This window comes from Canis aureus, chromosome 31, assembly GCF_053574225.1.
Source record: "Canis aureus isolate CA01 chromosome 31, VMU_Caureus_v.1.0, whole genome shotgun sequence".
NCBI classification, from domain to species: domain Eukaryota; kingdom Metazoa; phylum Chordata; class Mammalia; order Carnivora; family Canidae; genus Canis; species Canis aureus.
This window is the reverse complement of record NC_135641.1, coordinates 42,235,813-42,259,596: the sequence shown is the minus strand read 5'-3', so window position 1 is coordinate 42,259,596 and position 23,784 is coordinate 42,235,813. Positions and strand designations below refer to the sequence as shown.

Genomic DNA, 23,784 nt, shown 5'->3' with positions numbered 1-23,784 from the left:
CTCCAATCTGCACTCAACTTTGCCGGTGCCTCCTTGCTCACTGTCCACCCCTCACCTGAATGAATTCCTGAATTTTTATTAAGATGCGTAACATTTCATCCCACTAATGACTTCTTTAGTCTTAGTCTCCATATCTGATTATTTATGATTTGCCTTCATACTAGATGGTAAGTGCTTAAGCTCAGTGTGTATATGTCTGTGTGCGTTACTAATGTGCCCAGACTGGATTTGTATTCCAGTACGTGGCATGTAGCAGCCCACAAGGTAAATGCTCCAAAAATACACATTGAATTCAATCAACATGTATTTTCTGAGTTACTAGTGTTCTGAAAAATTATGTTCATTTGTCTAGTCATTAATACAAATCTACATAAATTATGCACCTGTCTGTTCTTTTTGGCAATTTACATTTCGCTAGATGATTTTGCTTTCTTTCCAGTTGACAGTTTGTGATTTGCTGTCCATGCATATCTTCCTTCTCGTTTCCAAGCTTGCCCCAATCAAAGGTAGGTTACAGAGCTATGACTCTTTCCTCTGTCTCGTTGACACACATCCCTGTCACCTGCCTCTGTCTTGTTCTGACATTCTTATCTTTCGCTCAAGTTCTGTTTTTAAAAGATGACTCAGTAAAATAAATACATATATGTGGCATTATATTCAAGAGTTTGCCTTAATCTGTCATTTGAGAGATTAAAACTTTGTTCATTATTCCATCTTGTCCTTCTATTTGTTTTCTGGAGCTCCCCCTCCCCTTCTCTCTTTCTCCTTTGCCATGGACACTTTCCATTTCTCAGACATCATTTCTTTATTTTAATTTACTCTCTATCCTTCCCTCCCTTCTTGAGTCCTGGTGAAGAAGCTATGTTAGAGAAGGCTGGTTCGGGTTGGTAAGGACAGCAGGTCAAGAAGGAAGGCACTGGGCAGTGAGATATCCTAGAGTCATCCTACACGCCATCCCTTCCTCAGCCCTCCCAACAACCAGCCAATACCCCAATCCTACTGAACTGGCAAAAGACATCTCTTATCCTTTGTTTCCTCCTTTCTACTTGCCAGCCATTGCTTTGAGTAAGGCCCTCAGGGTCACTGAGACACCACTGCAATACTCTTCTACTTGTCTCTACTTTTATTTTTTAATCCATAAACTCTATCATTTATAATGTCGGAGAGAATATTCTATAGTGTTCATCTGATCATGTCAAATCCTTGCTTAAAAATTTTAATGATTTGCCATTACCTATATAAGACCTCCAAGCTCCTTAGACCCAAGATCTGGGACTGCCCAGAGCTCCAGGCTTACCTCTCTGCTCTCCACCTGGCCAAGCCAGCTCCCACCTCATCCCAGTACATACTCTCCCTCAATGGACAGACACTACTTCCTCGTGCTTCACAGTCCATTTCAAGTAAGATCATTGTGACAAAACCTTCCTCAATGGTTCCCTCCAAGATAGAACTGTCAATTCCCCCCTTTGGGCAGCCTCCTACCATGGATAACCTTTGTCTCCTTCCCTCATAGCACCTCTATCATGTGTTGCTTTAGTGGCTAGGGACACAGTCAATAAAGCTAAGCTACTTGGTTTTAAATCCTGGTTATGCCACTTTCTAGCTATGGAACACGTACAGTGTATATAACCTATCCGTGCATCACATTTCTCATCAGCAAAGTGAGGATATTAATAGTAGTGATTTCATACGGTTTTTGTGGGAATTAAGCAAGCTACTATATAAAACCCTTAAAACAATGGCTGGTCCTTGATAGGTATTGCATAATAGTTGCTTACCCCTTATGAGTAAACACCACATCTGGTTGTTTTTGTCCTAGTGTCTAGCATAGTCTCTAGGCCATATTAAATACTTCATAACCATCTTGTGAGAAAATGGACAAATGCATAAAAATAGGAAAAAGAGAAAAACCGATCTTTTGTTTCCCCAAGTTACAGCATTTTCATTGTTCCTCTCAAATGTGAAGGGGACTGCAAGGGTACAAATGCAAGCGTTCATAGTGTTTTAGTTGAGAGTTTTAATCGAACTTTCCAATACACACAGAGGGGTTCTGTTTTACTATCTCACAGAATTATATGAACATCAGTGGGCATGCAGCATGGGGAAAACACCAGCAAAAAAGGAAGCGGAACTGGCTGTGTAATTTGTGGGGCCCGGTGCCAAATGAAAATGTAGGATCCCTTGTTCAAAAATAATAATGAATTTCAAGATGGCGACAGTGGAACATTTAAGTATGAAGCCATCTCTCAGCACAGGGATCAGTATGCCTGCACAGATCGCCCTCCCATGAAGCCATCACTGCCAGGAATCTAACACTGTCTCCTCCATCCTCTATGCAATGTGTTTTGTGACACAAATCTGGTCTATGTTACTGCTGGGTTCACCTCTTGCAACTGGACTTGTAGCACAGAGTATAGGTCTGTAATGCTCTTACTTACCATCCCTCTCCACCCTGAACTGCCCTGGATCCAGCCTCCACTGTCCACTAAAAAAGCCAATGCCTCTCCATTTATCTCAGTAACCTAAGCTGCCCATTATCTGTCAGGCTCAAAACGCTCCTTCATTTATCAACCATTGATGGGCACCAACCATGTTTCACAAGCTCTGCCTGTGGTCTTATATATACAATAACGTCTCATTTTCTTGTTCGCCCCATTTTATAATGTGATTCCTGGCTTTCCTGGGGAAAGCCAGTAGTTGTTAATATCTAATAAGAGAAGAAAAGAACAAAATGACCCTCTGGATAAATGTACAGGTAATGGTGATTTGAACCAACTAAAGGCTAAATCATAAGCACAGACCACTGGAGGAACTATTTCATGTTATATAGAAAATCCCTTACACAGATCCAGTTAGGCCTCTTCTTAGATCATCTAGTGCTCAGGTTCTTCCTGTTTATTAACCCCAGGTGACATGCCTTAGCAGAAACAGTGGCAAGAAGTCCCATTACTGAGGTAGATGGTGTAACAAGGACAAAGAAAGTAAAATAATTACAAGAGAAGATATATTTGTCACAGGAGGGAGATTGGGGTTAGGTAAGAGGAAAAGGAAATTAAATTAGAAGGTGGGAAGGGAAAATGAAGCTTCTGGCCTGGAAAAGGAAAATCATTCTCTGTGCTTCTATTACACAAATGCGTTGTTGGCGTCCTGTATTAAAATATAAATTCAGTGCAGAGGCAATAAGGCTGGCAGTAACATGCACAGGCAGAGAGCCAAGAGCCTCGGCTGTTGGCAGCCACTCGGCCCTCAGGGCCCTTGCAACAGAGTCCAGGTTATATCTGTCAGACACTGAGACACTGAACATTGTTATTTCTTAGTTAAGGCCTCTGATGTTGGCTTTGAAATTTTCTTCATTTTGGGAGCCATAAACAAAATAGTGATTGTGGAGCAGAGAGGAAGAGAATATAGTCTTCCTTGCTCTGTCTGGTGAGAAATGATAGCAGGTGTAGGGTCGCTCAAATCAATGCGGATGGTGGGAGATGAAGGCTCTCCCCAACGACGTACATTGTTTCTTAAGGCTGTTTAGGTTTTCAATGAATATTTATCGGATCCCTTGGGAGTACTGGGGACAAAGCAGCGAAGAAGAAAACTCTTCTGGGGCAGACAGAGAGTAAATATGTAAGCACGTGAATGAACAAGATGATTTCATTTGGAGATAAGAACTTAATGAAAGAAATAATCCTGGGTATGTAAAAGAATACCTGGGTGGAGAGAGGTTACGCTAGCAGAGCGTTCAAAGTGGCATTTTGCCAAGACTTGAATTATAAGACTTAGACAGGCAAAGAGGGAGACGTCGTATATGCAAGTTCAAAAGTCCTGAGGTGGGATAGAGACTGGAAACCAAGACGAGACCAGCAAGGCCAGGATGCAGACAGGAAGCGGGAAATAGAGGGCAGGAGACCGCGGACGCGGCAGGGGTCACCCTGGAGGCTCTGACAGGCCACGGAGCCCTACGTTTATTTTAAAAGCAACAGGAATTCTTCCAGGGACGGAGAAAGGGGAACGATGATCTGATTTCAGACTTCGAAGGAAAACATCCCACTGGCGGCTCAGCCCACGTAGAGTGGGATTCGGGAGCAGGAAGGGCAATGGGAAGACCTGGTCTGAGGCTACTGTGGTAACTCGGAGGCTCCCGATGAAGATGAGGGAGGCGGAGAAGGAGAAGGTGCACAGGGTGGAAGGATAATGTCTGCAAGGCCCCGAGCACCAGGGTGGGCGCCGTCTCCACCTCCGAGAGGTCAGCTTGTGAAGAGAGAGGGTTGGCCTCTGCCAGGGAAGCCCCATCAGCTTCAAAATCAGTACGTGAGGGGCTCACCTCAAGCAGTCAGGATCCACCCCTCCTGCGGCCTCAGTTACTCAGAATATAAAATTGAAAAAAAAAATTCTTGAACAAAACCTATATATTTAAGCTGTCATCCTGCACACACTCTTTTTAAGCCTCTTGGTTTTTCTCTCACAAACGAGTATTTTGTCTGTGGGTTTTTGAAATGTGGTTGCTCCGTCCTCCCGCCCCGACAGCGTCAGGCCCCTGGGAAGCGGGCAGGGGTGTTTGTAAAGGCCCCAAAGCAGGAGCAGGAGCGGGGGAGGACTGGGAACCCCAGCAAAGGGGGAGGAAACATCGATACACACGACATACCCCACCCCCACTGACACAAACACACATTTTATTTTATGTTTTTAATTTTTTTGATTTTATTTATTCATGAGACACAGAGAGAGAGGCAGAGACCCGGGCAGAGGGAGGAGCAGGCTCCCTGCGGGGAGCCCAATGGGGGACTCGATCCCAGGACCCCAGGGTCATGACCTGAGCCAGATGCTCCACCACTGAGCCACCCAGGGGCTCCCACAAACACACATTTTGAATAAACACAGAAATAACCTGGAGTAAGTCAGTAAAACGGCCCCCGCACCACACACCGCAGGCCTATAGTATTTGTTCCTGGGGACCCACCTCAGGCCCAAGTTTCTAGCACAAAACCTCTGAGCCACAGACACGTCTGCCGTGTATCCCCTCGCGCCTGCTCCCCGCCCAGGCCACTCTCCTCCCTGCTCCTTTCTGCTCCTGAATCCACCGCCAGAGGGTTAGCAGGTGCTCGGAGGGCAGCTCCCCGGAGCCCTTGAAGCCCACCTGGGGCCCTGCCCACCTGGGGCCCTGCGCACCTGGGACCCTGCCCACCTGGGACCCTGCCCACCTGGGACCCTGCCCACCTGGGGCCCTGCCCACCTGGGACCCTGTCCACCTGGGGCCCTGCGCACCGGGGACCCTGCACACCTGGGACCCTGCCCACCTGGGGCCTGCGCACCTGGGACCCTGCCCACCTGGGACCCTGCCCACCTGGGGCCCTGCGCACCTGTGGCCCTGCCCACCTGGGGCCCTGCCCACCTGGGACCCTGCCCACCTGGGGCCCTGCCCACCTGGGACCCTGCCCACCTGGGGCCCTGCGCACCTGTGGCCCTGCCCACCTGGGGCCCTGCGCACCTCGGGGCCTGCCCACCTCGGGGCCTGCGCAGGACGCGCTCAGCAGAAGCCCGGCCCGTGGCTGAGGGGCCCCGCAGCTGCCGTGTCAGTGGCCAAAGCATCCCCAACCTTGCCAGAGATTTCTACAGGTACGATGCAGGTGCTTCTTTTTTTTTTTTTTTTTTTCTTTGTTAACAGATGGATAGAAAGTTTTAAAGCACTGATTCTTGGCAGAGCAGCTAAGGTGGGCTCAGGCACAGGGTTGACATAATTATAGTTTTGGTTATGCCCGATGTGTTTTATTCTGATGTGCATATTTTGTGCTCCACAGACATTTAAAGATTTAATTAAATGTTTTATTATAGGGCACACGGTGCCAAAGAGCAGCATCATTACCTTCCGCTCCCCCCACCCCCCAGAAACGGCCAGCTCCTCATTTTGTTCGGAGATTTTATTACAAATAAGGCTTACTTTCACTTTTCACTTTTTCTTTCACTGACAGGGCCACCAACGGAAGGTCTGATTTCCCGTTACCTGAGGGCTAAGGTGGCAAAGGAAGCACCCTGAGGGCGAAGAGGAAGTGTGTCTGTCCTGGCCGACTGAGCCTCCAGTAGTTTAGGACATGGATCCTTTGCCTACAGTAGGCTCAAGAGAGACACAAGGAACAGCCAGGTAGGAAATTTCAGGCAGTGCCTTCTGGACATTGAGCACAAACCAGAGCAAAGAGACAACACTAGTGAGGGAGGGAGGGAGACAGGAAGGGAGGGAGGAAGGAAGGGAAGGGAAGTGAGGAAGGAAGGAAAGAAGGAAGGAAGGAAAGGGAGGGAGGAAGGAAGGGAAAGAAGAAAGAAAGAAAAGAAGAAAAGAAAGAAAGAAAGAAAGAAAGAAAGAAAGAAAGAAAGAAAGAAAGAAAGAAAGAAAGAAAGAAAAAGAAAGAAAGAAAGAAGAAAGAAAGAAAAGAAAGAAAGAAAGAAAGAAAGAAAGAAAGAAGAAAGAAGAAAGAAAGAAAGAAAGAAAGAAAGAAGAAAGAAAGAAAAAAGAAAGAAAGAAAGAAAGAAAGAAAGAAAGAAAGAAAGAGAGAAAGAAGAAAGAGAGAAAGAGAGAAAGAAAAAAGGAAGGAAGGAAGGAAGGAAGGAAGGAAGGAAGGAAGGAAGGAAGGAAGGAAGGAAGGAAAGAAGAAAGAAAGAAAGAGAAAGAAAGAAAAAAGGAAGGAAGCAAGGAAGGAAGGAAGAAGAAGAAAGAAAGAAAGAAAGAAAGAAAGAAAGAAAGAAAGAAAGAAGAGAGGGAGGAAGGAAGGAAGGGAGGAAGGGAGAAGGGCATCACTCTGATAGTCAAAGATTCTACTTAACAACAGTCTGAGGCCCCGGTAAACATTGTACAAGGTATTGTTTGTTTGTTTTTTCCCTCAAAACGCCTTTGCTATACTGCACAAGTGGCCAAAGGTCTTTACAATATAAAAACAGAAAAACTACTCATATCTCATCCCTGGCCTTTCAGATCAAGTTGGAATACAAAATAATTTACATGATCATTATAGAAAAAAAATTCTATTTAGAATTCAAATTTATAGATATTTCCGTTTTCCTTGAAATAAAGTTAATTCCCTAAATAAATGACTGCCAAGCTTTTTTTTTTCAAAAACAAAGGAAATCTCCTCCCCACCCCGTTTCCCCACCTCTTTAAAGAAAAAAAAAAAAAAAGTATCTGGGCAGTACCAGTGGACTTTGCCTATATGTGTAAGGAATGGAAGCCCAGCTGCCCTGGGGGTGTTGGGTTGGGTGAGAATGTGGGGGGGGGGATGCAGGTGGGAGCCTGGGGGCAGGTCCACAGGGGCACTGCTGGGCTGCTTGGCTGCCTCGCTCGGAGGGAGCTCAGAAACCTCGGGATCGCCTGGCCTATAAGTTACTCCTATCATTTCCTCCTGGTGAAAGCTGAGGCCTGAGCTGCTCAGGGCCTGGAAAGACGACGAGCTGGGGAAGATGGTGAGTGGGAACTGAGCAGGAATGCAAAGTTAGCCCTAGCCATAGGCACCCCTCTTTCCGGAGATCCCCTTCACGGGGACATACCTATTCCTGAGAGGCCCAGGAATCCAGATCAGAAGAAGCATGCATGTTCTTAGCGTTTCTACCCAGGCCTCCCTCTTCCTTTCCTGGGAATAGCTCTCTTTACAAACGCTTCTGATCCACTTGGCAGGGTTACATTAGTCCTCATGTCATACCTGTCCTGCATTCGTTATCCCTCTATCCCCTCAACCTCCTTCCACTTCCAATTTGGGAAAATTGTAAAGAAGATTCTAAAAGAGGAGCTCTGCAGGATTGTTTTTTTTTGTTTTGTTTTGTTTTTGTTTTTGTTTTTTTTTGAGAAACAGAATAGAAAATCTTTCGGGAGAGAAAGAGAAGAGAGGGAAAGTGCTTTTGTATCACCTTCCTAAGACTAAGCGACAACAAGCCATTTCCCTTTGTGGCCTAACTGCTCTAAAAGTCTTTGCCTCAGAGAAAAGAGATGAAAGGAAAAATGAAAACTTCTTTTTTTTTTTTTTTTTAGTCCTGAAATGAGGAGCAGAAAATTAAGACTGTTGATTTTATGATTTTCCAAATCATAACTATGGCTGCAGTGACCCCCAACTCCTTTTATTAAGATTTCTTTTTGTCATTGTTTAAAACTAATTCTTGCAACATTCTACATGCTTTAATGAAAATTAAAGGCTATAATTAAATTGGCCTAATGCTATCATTACACAGATACCAGATGAACAGATTACGGCAAAGGAATAGGTCTTAAATTTTAAAAAAATATTTTAAAAAGAACTTTGTTCAATTGTCTAAATATGACAAATGAAACAGTATTGAAAACCAATGCTACTACAGTATTAAATTGATAGGATCTTAATTGTTACAAAAACCATATTTGCATGTAAGCAACCATCTGGATAAAATGTTTAAAATTCAAGGAAAGTTAAAAAACCTGAAACTTTTTGTCACAGAGTCCAACACTTGCATATTTAAAAGTATCTAAACTAATGCATAGCATCCTATCTTGGTAGAAAAATACTTTAAAAACAAATTAAAGAAACTTCTCAGGAAAGTAGAAAGAATCTATTTCTGTTGGAGGGCCTGAATATCACATTTCAGTTCTAACTTGAAAAGGAGTCCCAGCATTCTTAGGAGCAGCCATGTGACCTTGGGTAAGTTATTTAACTTCAATAAGTAATAATTTTTCAATGTATATAAAATGAGTATAATGATAACATCATTTTGAAATCTTTCTGGGGATTCAGTTTAAGAAATTGGAAGTGTGCTTAGTGTTCCTCAAAAATTCAGTCCTAGGACGCCTGGGTGGCTCAGTCAGTTAAGTAGCTTCCTTGAGCTGCCTTCCTGGGATCCAGCTCAGCATCGGGCTCCCTGTTCATTGGAGAGTCTGCTTCTCCCTCTCCCTCTGCCTGCTACTCCACCTTCTTGTGCACTCTTTCTCTGTCAAATAAATAAATAAAATCTAAATTAAAAAAAAAAAACAAAAAAAAGAATTCATGTCCAACCAGAATCTCAGAATGTGACTTACAGATTAAATCGCGTTACCTTAAAATTCATATGTTGAAGTTCTAGCCCTGAGTACCTAAAAACGTGACTTTATTTAAAAATAAAGTCCTTACAGATGTAATTAGTTAAGATGAAGTCATTAGAATGGACTGTACCCCATCTGATTGATGTCCTTATAAAAAGGAGTAATTTGGCAACTCAATTGCAAAAAACAAACAAACAAACAAACAAACAACCCAACTTAAAAATGAGCAGAGACTCTGAATAGGCATTTCTCCAGAGAAGACACACAGATGGCTCACAAGTACATGGAAGGATGTTCAACATCACTGATCATCAGGGAAATGCAATTGAAAAACCACAATGAGATATCACCTGACACCTGTCAGAGTGGGTAGTATAAAAAAGACAAGAAATGACAAGTATTGTTGAGGATGTAGAGAAAAGAGAACCATCATGCACTGTTGGCGGGAATATAAATGGCACAGCCACTATGGAAAACAGTAAGAGCGCTCCTGAAAACAATAAAAATAGAACTACCACACAATCCAGTAATTCTTGCTTCTGAGTATGTATCTGAAGAAATGAAAATTGGAAAAGGTCTATGAACCTCTATGTCCACTGCAGTATTATTTACGACAGCCCAGATATGGAAACAACGCAAGTGTCCATCGATGGTTAAATGGACAAAGAAAATGTGATACACACACACACACACACACACACACACACACAGGAGTACTATTCAGCCATAAAGAATGAAATCTTGCTATTTCTAACAAATGAATGGATCCTAAGGGCATTGTGCTAAGTGAAATAAGTCCAAAGGGAGAAAGACAAATACTGTATGATCTTACTTATACATGGAATTTAACAAACAAACAAACGAAACAGCCTTAGAGATACAGAGAAGAGATTGGTGGTTACCAGAGGTGGAGGTGAGGGATGGGCAAAATGGGTGAAGGAGGTCAGAAGGTATAAACTTCCAGTAAGTCATGGGGATGTAATAGCTGATGACTACAGTTAATAATACTGTCTTTCATCCTTAAAAGTTGCTAAGAGTTAATCCTAAAAAAATTGTTACTCTGCATGGTGATGATGTGAACTAGACTTGGTATGGTGATCACTTCACAATACGAAGAAATATCAAATCATTATGTTGTACACTTGAAACAAATGTAGGGTTATGTATCAATTGTACCTCAGTTTAATAAACGGATTTTTAAAGGGGATAGTTTGACACAGACACACGTACAGGGAGAATGTCGTGTGCAGAGACACAAAGAGAAGACAGCCATCTGTAAGCCCAAGGAGGGAGACCTAGACCAGATTCTTCCTCCCAGCCTTCAGAAGGAATCAACCGGTCAACATCTTGACCTCAGACTTCCAGCCTCCGGAACCATAAGCAAAAATCTTCTGTGTTTTAAGCCACGCAGTTCACGATACTTTGTTAGGGCAACGCTAGCAAAGTAATACGATGACCTTATTTGGAAATAGAGGCTTTGAAAATGTAATTAAGATAAGGTCATACTGGATTAAGATGGGCCATAAATGCTGTCACTGGTGTCTTACAAGAAAGCCATGTGAAGACGCAGAGACATGGGGAGACACACAGGGAAGAAAGTCCTGTAGTAACAGAGGTGGAATCAGAGTGATGCAGCTACAAGCCAAGGAATGCCCTGGACCTTGGGCAACACCAGAAAGCAGCTCAGAGAGAGGCCAGGAGATCCTCCTTCAGAAGCTCCAGAAATCATTATCCCTGTCAACTCCTTGATTCTGGACCTCTCAACTCCAGGACCATGAGACACTAAATCTGTTATTTTAAGCCACGCATTTTGTGCAGTTCCTTACAGCAGCCGTAGGAAACTAATACAGGAAATGTTACATGAAGCACTCTGTCCTCTTCCAAATGGTTATAAGAAAATTTATTATTCGAATGTATGCATCCCCATCTAGTCCAGAAATTTAAGATCATCAAATCTAGAATGAGTTCGTATGACTGCACTAGCGAATTTATATGCTGGAGTGACTTTTGAAATTGGTCACTTCCTAGACTATTTCAGCACGTACTACCAGGACAGGAAGGAAAAAGAACATTCACAGGAGAAATCTTAAAAGCCAAAAGATGATCAACAAAATCTGTAATGCTAAGTAATACAGAAATGATTTAAAGCAATCATTTTGTCATAATCACTAAGCCAGTAGCATGACCTAGATGTGAAAACAAAACATACAGGAAAGATATTATTTTTTTATACATTGGAGAGGGAAAAGAAAAGCAATTTCTACGCAGGATTTATTTTGTGGCATAACTCTTTTTGCTGGTAACATAAGTCTTAAATGTTTTCGACTTCAAGTCCAGTTTCTATAAGAAAAAAAGGTATTTATTTTCTGGAAAAATTGAGTTGGACAACTATAATGGTCTTTTAATCATCTGCTCCAGAGGACTCTCTCTGCCTGTCAGCAAACAATGGCACAATTGATGCTGTTCTTTTAAAACTTTACAACCCTTTAGATCTACTTCATTTCAGAGTTCCAAGTTAAACTGTTTAGGTTTTAGAAGACTTAACCACATGTGTCCAAGGCTCCTAATTCAAATATGGAGCCAAATCTTTGGTGCAATCTGGTTTCCCATTCATCTTCAAACCCCCAAATGAAGCAGATGTGGTCATCATTCCAGTATATAATGATTTTTTTCTATTAGCAAACTGACCACCAGTTTCATTTTCTCTTCCATCTGGGACCCCACACAAACAGATCGTTGTTGTGGCTGTTGTATGGTTTTTATTCCCTGTTCGCAAATAGTCACCTCAGAGGAAATATAACTGGGCACCAACAAAGTATTTAACTTTAGACAAGATACTTAACTTCTTTGGTCCTCCATGTCTGCATTTGTAATATGGTAAAAAAATAAATAAATAAAAAATTAAAAAAATTTTAAAAAAACTCAGATTGTTATATTAAATTAATAATGCTAAATTCTAGGACAAATTTTTTAAGTTTTTTTAAGTAATCTCTACACCCAATGTGTGGCTTGAGCTCACAACCCCAAGATCAAGAGTCTCACGCTCTACTGACTGAGCCAGCCAAGCACTTATTCTAGAAGAAACTAAGAGCTCACCAATGTTAAATCTATCTCCATTCCCCTTAATATCACACATCAAACAAAATAAAAACAATCAGATGAAAACAGAATCCCACTACCACTTCTACCCGTGGATTTCTACTCATGTGCTCTTCTTAGCATTGTTAATTTAAATTATCTGTTTATGCTCTTTTTAACCCAAAGCCCCCAACTGTGCACCAGATCCCATATTTCTATAAAAATGTCATTCTAGCAGTCTATCATCTTCAATATTTTTCATTGTTCCCTTTCTACTATACAAGCATGTCTTTATTTCTTTCATCTTAGCCTACAGCAACAAAACAACCTATTTTCCTTACATTCCCATTTTTTCCCTGATCCTTCTTATTGCAAGACTTCTTAAAATAGCCATTTATGCTCAGAGACTCCAAATCTCCCATTTTCTCTTAGACCCACTCCAGTGGTCAGACCCATATACCCCACAAAAGTTCCTCTGGTAGATATGATCACTCTGTCATCACTGTTTTGATGTATTTTCCTAGTTTCTAAGACAACAACAACAAAAAAATCTTGGTTTACCTCCCATCTCGTACATAACACTTTTTCAGTGTCCATTGTTTTTCTTTTCTTCTTCCAGCCCTCTTAATATTACCCTAGATGGCAAGATCTCATTATTTCTCATGTCTGAGTAATACGGCTCCATATATACGTACACATATCTCTCACATCTTCTCTATCCACTCATCCATCTATGGACTCAGGTTGCTTCTATATCTTAGCTATTTTAAATAATGCTACAATAAACATAGGGCTTATATGTCTTTTTGAAGTAGTGTTTTTGTTTTCTTTGGGTAAATTCAGTGGTAAAATTATTGGATCGTATGATAGTTTTGTTTTAAATTTCTTTTGTGGAAACTCCATACTGTTTTCCACAGTAGCTGTGCCAATTTGTATCCCCACCAACAGTGCACAAGGGGTCCTTTTTCACTACAATCCCTGCCAACACTTGTCCTTTCTTGTCTCTTTGATACTAGCCACTCTGACAGGTATAGGGTGACACCTCATTGTGGTTGTGATTTGCATTTCCCTGATGATCAGTGATATTGAGCATTTTTTCATGTGTCTGTTGGCCATCTGTATCTTTTCTTTGGAAAAATGTTTATTCAGGCGCGGCTGCCATTTTTCAATTGTATTATTTGGGTTGTGTTTTGCGTGCGCGCGCGCGTGTGTGTGTGCTTTGGTGTTGAGTTGCCAGTTTTTTATATATTTTAAATATTAACCCCTATCAGATATATCATTTGCAAATACCTTTTCCCATTCAGTAGGTTACCTTTTCATTTTGTTCACTGACTCCTTTGCTGCGCTGGCATGACCTCTTTAATAAAAGTCAGATCATTCTGAATCTCACTGCCTCTCTCCCTTTACCCTTTCCAGATATACTATAGTGCTAGTTGTTCCCTACCTACACAATGCAGACTTTCACCTTTAATGCCTTTGTTCTAGCTCTTTACTCTGCTCTTGGAGAAAGTCTGGAGAGAAATATTTCTGGAGAGAAATATCCATTTCATCTCCTTCAGGTCTTCGTTGGAATGAAGACTATGCTAAATATCTTATTTAAAATTACTGTCATCCTTCACTCCAGCACTCTTGATCCCCCATACTCTGTTGATGATTTCTCATCTTCTTAACTTTAGCTGTTGATTTTGTTTATTTTCTACAATTAGTCTCCACACACTAGATGTAAGCCCCAGGATGTTAAGGACTTTTTTTTTTTTTTTTTTTTTACTGCTGTTATCTCTGGATCCTAGAGCATTAATATCATCAGCACAGAGTAAGGACTCAATAAATATTTGTTAGATGGATAAATTGGTTAAAAATGTGTAAGCAAAAAGGATGGGCACTATGGAACATAATCTCCTTTTACACACATTAACAATGCAAAGAGTATTGTTATACACAACTAATCAGGGAAAAAAATCAGTGTCTGTGTTCAACAAACAACCAGATAGACCCTAAAGTTGTGGAAAGGCTCTTGAATGAATTCCATATTATCTCAGGAAAAGACTACTAAACAGAGAATGTAAATGTAAAATAGTTCATGAAAATCAAGAATGAAATGCTCAAGAAGTAAAAAAAATTAAGACCCACCTATTAATATTCATTCTACCTTTCTGTACATTAAAAATTGGGGTATATGAAAAAAGTAGGTTAGCAATTTCTCACCACTGCAGAAATGAAAATCAATTCTGTATTCATCTCAAAAGAGCTATATGCAAATAGTAGTCAAAGTGCGGGAGAAACACAAAGCTACACAACTCTAGGGCATCCATGAGCCAATCAGTTTGTTTGTGGATTCTCTGGGTCCCTTGTTCCTCCTTCTCATGTTTATTGCCTAATATTTGACCACTCTTCTGTTTGTTGGCAACTCTCACAAGACAGCAAACTAGAGAAACAAAATGAAACATAAGCAAATTAAAGCTATTCCTGATAGTAGCCAGGAGAGATATGTTGGGATCTTGGTCTAGACAATAAGAAAATTATCTGTAGGGTTTTAGAATATTCACAAAAAGGATATTAACATGTTTTCTGGAAATCATTTGCTACCATGGACTTGACCCAATTCAATTAAAGCAAGCATTAAATCCATTTAAAATAGAGTCAACAGGAGAATAAAAAGAATTCACAATATATTTAAGAGGGAAAAAAAAGAAAGGGAGATCAAGAAGGTAGAGAGATATGAGCCTCTGCTATAGAAATCTCTAGAAGAGGTAATGTAACATTATGGTAATGCATCTGATATTAGCAAGAACTAGGACCAAACCTAACTACCACTTACTAGCAATAGAAACCAGGTCAGAACACTTAACCCCAGAACCTACTTTCTTATTTATAAAATAAATAGTAATATCTTTTCTACATCCAAATTTCAGTTTCAGTCACATGTTATCTGCCTATTTGGCCCGGTGTTGATATCGTCATTTTAAGCACGCATCTTTCAATTTTGCAAGGATAAAACCCTGAAGAAATATCTAGAGAGTAATTAACATATGGCTAAAACTATCATGGGAAATATAAAAAGATAGATTGAAAAGTGCAACTGGGACCTCTTTTAAATGAGAGGAAGCCTATTGATAAAAATGTTTTTTTTTTCTTCAACTGCACAGGAAAATATTATAAAAGCTCTATTTTGAAACTATAGCAAGGCAGAGTGCCTGAGTGGGGACAGTCGGTGAAGCATCCAGCTCTTGGTTTCAGCTCAGTTCCTGATCTCAGGGTCATGACATCAAGACCCACTTCTGGCTCCAAGCTGTTCACGGAGTCCGTTTGAGATTCTCTCTCTCCTTCTGCCCCTCCCACTCACTCTCTCTCTCTCTCTCTCTCTCAATTAAACAAAAAAATCCTTAAAAAAAATATTATAGCAAGCCATCTCTTGGAGGAAGTAAAAGATTTGTTCCTGTTATACAGACAAAAGTGGAGAAGATGGTTTGTTCTTTGTAAACTTACTTGAATGCAGTAAGTTCCGCAGGAAGAAGGATCTTTGTTTCATTCATTACTGACTCCCTTGAAGAGTACATGATTTAGGCAATTAAGAAATAGTTTTGGATTTACACAGTAAGTGCAGATTTTAGTGTAGTTGGCATGGGGTGGGGGTTCATCTGCCTCAGAAGGTGACCATCCGCAATTTTTAAAAAAAGATAAATAATAACAAATGAAAATATCTTTAACACCTGTAACATGCAACACACCTATTCTTATAGTTCCTGAATCATCATTTATAAACTTCTAGAATTCTGTTGAAGAATTTATAATCCATATGCAATAGATGTTGCTATCTGTGTAGATATTAAATGACTAGTATTTTCTTGAATTAAAATAATATGATTTCTTGAAGTGACCAAAAAAGACTCTCTATGATCGAGAAGAAAAAAAGTTAAAAGTTTGGTGGCGGGGGAAGTTACACCTCTGCTTAAAGTCAAGCTCTAAATTTTAGTTTTGTTTAGTTTTAAATAGGCCATTTATATAGAAAGTTACATTTAAAATCTTTGTTATTTAGACTTTGGGGTAACATACAAATAGCTAGTAGATGAACAAATATTATTTAATAATAATAGTATATATTAAATACCCATGCAAAATAATTTTTTAAGCTGCTTAACAAAAACACAATAGATTTAGACTATACACCACACAGACTGAAGTATCTACAGATTTTATCCTCAAGCTAATTAGAAATTAATTCAAAGTTTGCCAAAGTAAATAGCACAACCTAACACAACTCTTTGCCAACTCTCTCATATAGCCGATGGAGCCAACAATCCAAAGAACAATGAAAAAGAATTTTCTAATGAAGCTATTTTCCGTTGAAGTTATATGAGAGGAAAGGTCACTTTCTCGCTTACTAGCTTACCTTTTTGGTATCCTTCTCATTTCCTTGATTGTACATATTTTCATGTATTATGCTCTATTTATACATTCTTCAATAGCATCTTTATTTATGACTTTGTGAATCAACATCTTTGTGATAGGAGGTGAAAGTCACTTAGCTAATTACACATGCTTGATAAGCTGCATAATAATAACCACTGCAGTACTGTACATTAGTTGAAGGCATGTAAATTACTGCAGTTATTCTCATTTGGGGAAAAACAAGAGACTGTGTTCTAGTCGTTTAAAACACTTTGTTCCCTCTATATCCATCTTCTCAAGTAGAGTGTGCTTTGAACCCAAATTGCAGCATCAATAATAAAACAAAGGTCAAATCCCATTCTACTAGTATGGCCCAAGAAATAAAAATAAAAACAAAACCAAACAAAACTCAATTTAATGCAAATACTCTGATCGGCAGTTGAGAATTCTGTTGTATGAAGCTTTTCCATATAATGCAATCCTCGTAAAACAGAACAGTTTAGACACTCCCTGCCCCACAAGGATGTTGTAATGAAATCTGACTTGGTCCAGCCAGATGAGAAGTGCAAAGAGAGATAGAATGTACAGCGCTAGAATATTAATATGACTTCTGTATGAAGATTGGAAATTCTACAAAGTTATGAATAAGGTCAAAATAACACTTAGATGATTTACTGCCATAGAAAATCATACTCTCCTGTGAGTGATTTACTGGATGTTATATAAAAATGGAGTGTGGACAAGCTACATTCAGATGCAAGCTTGCAGCTGTCAGTGTCTACATTTGCTCAATCTGGCTAGAGGATGATTTGAAGGTTGATTTAATTGTAGCTTCTGAATCATGTTCTTCCCTATGTTTTAAATTGTTTAACATAAATACAAAAATGTTAAAGTAATTTTAAGACTGTAAACATTTAGGATAAAAATCTGCAAAATCTCATTCTTTTCTGGAAGAGGAACTGAAAATATAGACTATCTGGGGGGAAAATACTACTACTTAATAACGGTAATCGCCCAGCAGTTATGGAAAATTTACCCCGATATGAGAAAGTTCATAGGGCATTCACAAGTAGCTAAGAATAAAGAGGCAAAAAACTAGGTTTGTGACTCTACTGATCAGTTTTAAGAGGAACAGAAATCGCTATCTGGAGAACAGGGTTCAGAGAAAAAAATCAACCAGTTGGCAAGGCAGCATCATTTGGGTTCCTTGCGGGTAGTGTCATAGCCTGAGTATCTTTTCCTCTAAACACCAACTCAGAGCAGAGATTCAATTCCTGTTGATGCCACCAGCACCAGCACACAAGGCACCACCAATGAGCTTCGTCAACATTATCTACTCAACTACAGCTCTCCTTGATCATCTTTCTGTTCCTTGACAGGCTTCAAGAAATTCCAAATATCACCTAGCCATTCACTTCCCAGCATCAGCAAATCATCCTGAGGGAGAATATCTTCTTCCTCTGCAAGCTTTTCCCCCATTTTTTATTTCCACTTTTATACATACCTCCTTTTCTACATATTTTCTTGCCGGGTTTTCTGGCACATTCCTTGGATATTCTTTTTACTGAAAAATGAATAGAAGACTAGAAAATAACATGGCGCTCCATCACAGACCGCCGGAACATGCAACACCACTATCTAACTTAATATGCTCCTGCATTTACTGAGTGCGAAAGATCCCCGATTCGTTGAGCCTGCACATGCAATGGAGACATGTTGATGCATCTTCTCAGAAGTCATTCGGTAGGAAATGGAAATTAGGAACCCATTTCTACCTAAATATACGTGCTGTGGAGGAAAAAAAATGAGTAGGCACAGGAAAAAAAATAAGAACAGATACACTAACACACATAAACAAAAAGAGCGGCATGCAAGCATGTAAAATATGTCTACATGCCAACAGGAAAAGCCATGCATGCTACCAGTACACATGAATCAATATCGTTAGAACTTAGAATAGAAAAGAAAATATAAATTTATCTCCCTGCTTTTCCTGCAGTAAACTCACCATCCTCAGTTGGAACGTATATGTTTAAATATAGGCAATCTTCGCTCTGGTCTTGTACGTATGAAGAAACCACATCCAAGTTATTAGTAAACCACACAGGAAGCATGACTTCTGGCAATCTGCCGTCAATGATATTCTGGGGACACACAGGAGCAAACTGAGTCGCATTCCTGATATCTGACCAGGGAGATGGTGGTTCTGGAGGCTGAAAACGATGTTCCCCTGTTGGTGGGGCTGCATACGGAACCCCAAGAAATTGAATAACAGGTCCCAAAATTTCGTTATTGAGCTCTTTCTTAATCCCTCTTATCTTGCCGAAGTTGGTGGTCACCAGTGGGTCTGCATCATCCAATTTTTGTGAAAGCACATGGGCAGCCTGCAGCAAACATCCCAACGCGCAGAGAGTCAATGAGGCACCCGATCCCCTGTGTACCAAGCATGCCATTATTGCCCTCCAAACATAATTTGGCCACATGCATCTGGGCAGTGCCATGGTCCCACATTAGTTGTGTAGTTGTCTGGTTTCAGCGAGGCAAAGGTATTTGTATCCGCTTGAGAAGACTGTTTAGTGGTAGCTCACACCTCCGACTTCTTCAAGTCAAGCTCGTCAAGAAAAGCTCAGGAAGCTCTTTCCGCAGCCAGTATCTCCCATCGATTTCACATGGATTGAAGTAACATCTTCAATCATCACTATTTATCAGACCATATCCTATTGACCACTCTGTTTTCCATAGTAGCAACGTGACAAGAGTGGCCATTGACTGTAGATTCCCCTCTTATAAATCAAATCCAGTTAGCGGCAGGTCTGCATCCTAAAGAAAATGAAAATAAATCATTAGAACGAAAAAGCTAAAATAGACAGAGCGATAACTAGATGTTTTACAAGCTACAGAAATACATACACAGCAGCTAGAGTCAGGTAAGTTAAAAGCTACCATAGGAAAATGACGGCTTGCTGTGAGATGACAAGTGAAATAACTGATTATTACATTATTGAGAAACGTGCCTGCTGACTTTATACACGTTTAAGTGGAAGTGGACCTTGTCAAAATATACGGTTTTAGGAGCATTTCACAGTACACCATCTTTTCAAAATGCTGAAGGTTATATGTGAAATTGTCCTTTTATTGACAGTCTTCAATCACAAGGAACCACAGAATTAATCAGCAAACATACTAAAAATTAGAATTTCAAAGCAGAAAATCTTTTGAAAATTATCAGTAGGAAATTAGTGGAATGTAGACAAACTGTAAGAGTGGAGATATATATATATATATATATATATAACAAAAAGACCCCAATCCTATGCTATATAGAAGAAAACAAAGCTAATGCTAGAATAAAAAAAATTAATCCGAGTTCAGCTATGATCATTTAAGTGCAAATATCTTGTAAGTTCAACCTCCTTGCTGTTTCTCAAAAGTTTGCATCAAGTCATTGGATATAGGTCCCTTACCCTAAATTAAGATTCAAGACTTTAAAAGATAAAATGGCTTTAGACAAATTTTGAAAAAGAAACAGAAAGTGGCATCATTTTTTGCAGACTAAAGTTTTTTTTTTTTTTACCATCTAATGATAGCATTTTACAAATCAGTAAATCTGCAACACGAAAATTAATTTCTACATCAAAGATAATATATTTTAAGTTACAAATTTTATTTTCACTACCCGCTAGAGATCAAAGGAACAATAAAAAAATAGAGGGCAGTAGTTTTAGAAAATAATCATACCTAATCACTGCATCTTGCATATTAATAACACTAATAGAACATCTCATACTGTTTACCCAGTTCAGCTTAAAACCCATCAGGATAAAACGTAACACTCAGGGCAATGCAATTCACGGTGTAGTCTTACTTTAACTCCAAGATAGCATGCAACTCGGCAAATTCATCTTTTCTTGTTCAAGCAACCTTTTAAAGTGCTTACTTTGAAAATAACAGTGTTGATTTGTATTACAGATGGTTCTATCCCTGTCATATTATGAGAAGATTCCCGAAGAAGTGCTGGTCTGGCAGTGGGGCGGCCCTGACTTGGTGTTATTGAAAAAGAGATTGTACAAACTATATAGGGCAGCAGGAGATTTGGTTCAGGCCCGGTGTTCCTTCAGCTCTGAACAATCCATCACAAAAGGCAATAAGGAGATAAATGTCTTTCTTCAAGAATCCTTCCTTCTGTGTTAATTCATAAACCTTTGCTGTGAAAGCTCATTAACATACAAAAGACAGGCTTAGACCCAGCCCATTCCTGCCTTGGCACTCCAGGATGGACTGAGGATTTAGCTACGCAAACCCATTTCTGCTAAGAGGACGCTATACGTATTCTTGTGCAGAATCACAGTGGGCCACAGCATGACTGTCTTTCCCAGTCACGTTTTGGTGTTAAAAAGCATCATGTTGACACTCAAAATAGAGTCCCTGTGGTGGCACCTTAAAAGTCTCATCACCCTTTTTCATTCAGCCCAATTTCCAAGTACAGTGATTTCCACAAATTCCTTCTTTATACATTTGGTATCTTATTTGTAATAAAAAGTACTTGTTTCATTATTAACAAAATAATGCTCCTTTTTGTACTCGCAAAGCCTTAGCCGTGTTAAAAAGAAAGGGGCTCCTGTCTCCCACTGATGTGATACTTTGTTTAACACAGGTTGTGAAGAATTAGAATTCTGCATGCCATGGTGAATTTTCTAATTCTAATAATGTTACAAAAATGAGGTCACAAAAATGTCCCATTTTACGCCGGCTCACTCGTATGGGGAATTATAGTATTGATCCCAAAGATTTTTCAGAGACTTTTGTTATAATAATAACAGTTGTCTGAGTCGAATGTAAAAATATGGCTTGCTTAAATTAATGACATTTTAAATGTCTATGTAAATAAGTCTATATATGTCTTCATATATACACACACACACATATATGTATATATATGTCTAAATATATAGTCTCTCAAATTTGTTGGCAGATTTTTTCTTCCTATTTATTTAAGGTGCTTTATAACTGTATGCCAAACCATTAGCTTTATGCATTTATATCTCATTTGCAATAACCCTATAACATGGGTTCAAGAGTTACCCGCTTTTTACTGAGAGGAACTGAGACTTAAAGAAGTTAAACACCCTGCCCGAGGTCTCTCAGTGAATCAATAGGAGCCCAATGGCATCTGATTTAAAAGCTGTCCTCTTGATCAGTGCACCTGGTAACAGTCTCTCACTGCACAATTAACACTTTTTAAAAAATTGATCCTAGTGCACTTAAAATTGAATTGCAAAAGTGTTTTATGTTCCTTCAGAAGCACAGAGTCTAAGTAAATACTCCAACAATTTCATAGAAACAGAAATTTAAATGGATTACCCTGTTCTTACTGAAAGTTTAGGTTTTATTTTGTTACCTTTTTTGCTTTACATTTTCTACCTTTTTGTTTTACATCAAATGCAGCGATTGGTTGTTCATATGTGTTTACACAAGGTTATGCTAAAGTAATAATGGGTAACAAAAAATTCCAACTTCCTAATAGCCTAAATGCCCATTAATAGATATTGATAAATGAATTACGATATATTCACAAATTAGAATCCTATACATCAGTGGAAATAAAGGACCCAGACCTAAATATGTCAACTTAGATAAATCTCAAAAGTTTTAAATAAAGTGAGTTGCAGGGATGCTTGGGTGACTCAACGGTTGAGCGTCTGCCTTTGGCTCAGGGTGTGATCCCTGGGTCCTGGGATCGAGTCCCGCATCGGGCTCCCCACAGGGAGCCTGCTTCTCCCTCTGTCTGTGTCTCTGCCTGTGTCTCTGTGTCTCTCATGAATAAATAAATAACATCTTAAAAAAAAAAGTGAGTTGCAGATCAGAGACAGTAAAATGTTATTTAAATAAAGCATAAAATATGCAAAACGAAGCTATATATTATTCACAGATCTCATAAATATGTAGTAACAGAATACTTGTCATTCCTGGATAAGGAGAAAAGTGTATGAAATTACTCAAGCAGTTAATTAATTAATGCTATTAATTAATTGGTAATTAATTAATTGGCACTATGATTGATAACCTGTGGTGAGGCCTTAAAAGACCACAATTAATTAACTATTAACTAGCAAGTTTTATAAATCTAAGATTTGACAGTGTCAGGTGACACATACATACACACACACACAACTACATCTTCATTATGCAAGTGTATTTTTCCACGTGTTTGAAATATTTTATAATAAATATATTAAAATAACAAGATCAGAAAACCTTATTCAGCAGGCCAGAGAAGGAGGGGAACCTATCAAATCATACAGGACTAGCTCTGTCAGACATTCCAGTTTGCACAAGTACGAGTTCAAAAAATTTCCCCCTTTGGGTTGTAACATGTGTGGTCCCACTGAGAAAAAATAAAATTAAACATAAATAATATTTTAAAAAGGCATCAAAAATGGCAATAGATTATCTCACTTATATTCATTTATTATAATCACTGGAACTAGTTTGTTCCTGAGTAACCCAGACCAAAGAGATGACGCTGGAGAGAGTAGAGAACTTCCTGGAACTTCACATAATCACGGTGGGTGGCACATTCATCCAGTCTTCTACTCACTCAACAAACATTTATTGGATATCTACAATATATAAGCTAGTGTGCTTGATGTTCTGAGAGTACAGTTGACTTTTTGCTCCTAAGGAGTTATAATACTTTAAAGGGATAAGTCACAGTAAAAAAAAAAAAAAAAAAAAAAAAAAACTGTCTCTAATGCATGTTGAAATGTGACATGTGTTCAACAAATAAATGACGAATGGGGAAGTGGGAACCAGCACGAAGTTTGTAACTAACTCATAACTTGACGGAGCCTCCTATGTGTCTTTCAAAAAAGTGTTACCTATTTATTTTCTATCTTGCTTTGTTTTTGTTTTTTATTTGTTTTATTGTTGAACCCAGCTCCCCTCACTACTGAATTTCTTACTCAAGGGCAAGGATTTTGTTGTTTTCTTAGTAATAGTTCATATCCACAATAAAATCTATTTGACAATCCTTATATAATTCAGGCAAACCTCAGCAGGTATGGACTTCTCACCAGAGTGGTGTGGAGCTTGCCCAGTGCCATACAATTGATTGTTGTTCTTTGCCATTGTTATGTACTATAAAGTCACTGCAAATACCAAATTACAGAACATAGATCCATTGCTCCTAGGGAAATAGCTGGAAGTTATTCACATAGTTATAAATTATAATCTCAATTACAAATTAAACAGTTATAAATGATTCACATAGTTGCAAATTATAATCTTAAACCCTAAAA

At 39.4% G+C, this 23,784-nt stretch overlaps 1 protein-coding gene across 9 annotated transcripts in view; it reads right to left on the bottom strand.

Moving 5' to 3' along the window:
- Positions 1-23,784, bottom strand: part of NLGN1 (neuroligin 1) — an 809,144-nt gene that overhangs the window by 616,353 nt on the left and 169,007 nt on the right. For 5 of the 9 annotated variants that reach the window (XM_077880374.1, XM_077880373.1, XM_077880375.1 and 2 more), the window contains exons 2-3: positions 18,495-19,306; positions 17,991-18,050 (exon numbers count right to left, since the gene is read on the bottom strand). In XM_077880374.1, the coding sequence (XP_077736500.1) occupies positions 17,991-18,050; positions 18,495-18,987 (553 nt within the window). In that variant the 5' untranslated portion in view covers positions 18,988-19,306. The remainder of the gene's footprint in view (positions 1-17,990; positions 18,051-18,494; positions 19,307-23,784) is intronic. The other 4 variants (XM_077880376.1, XM_077880378.1, XM_077880379.1 and 1 more) reach the window with 1 other exon arrangement.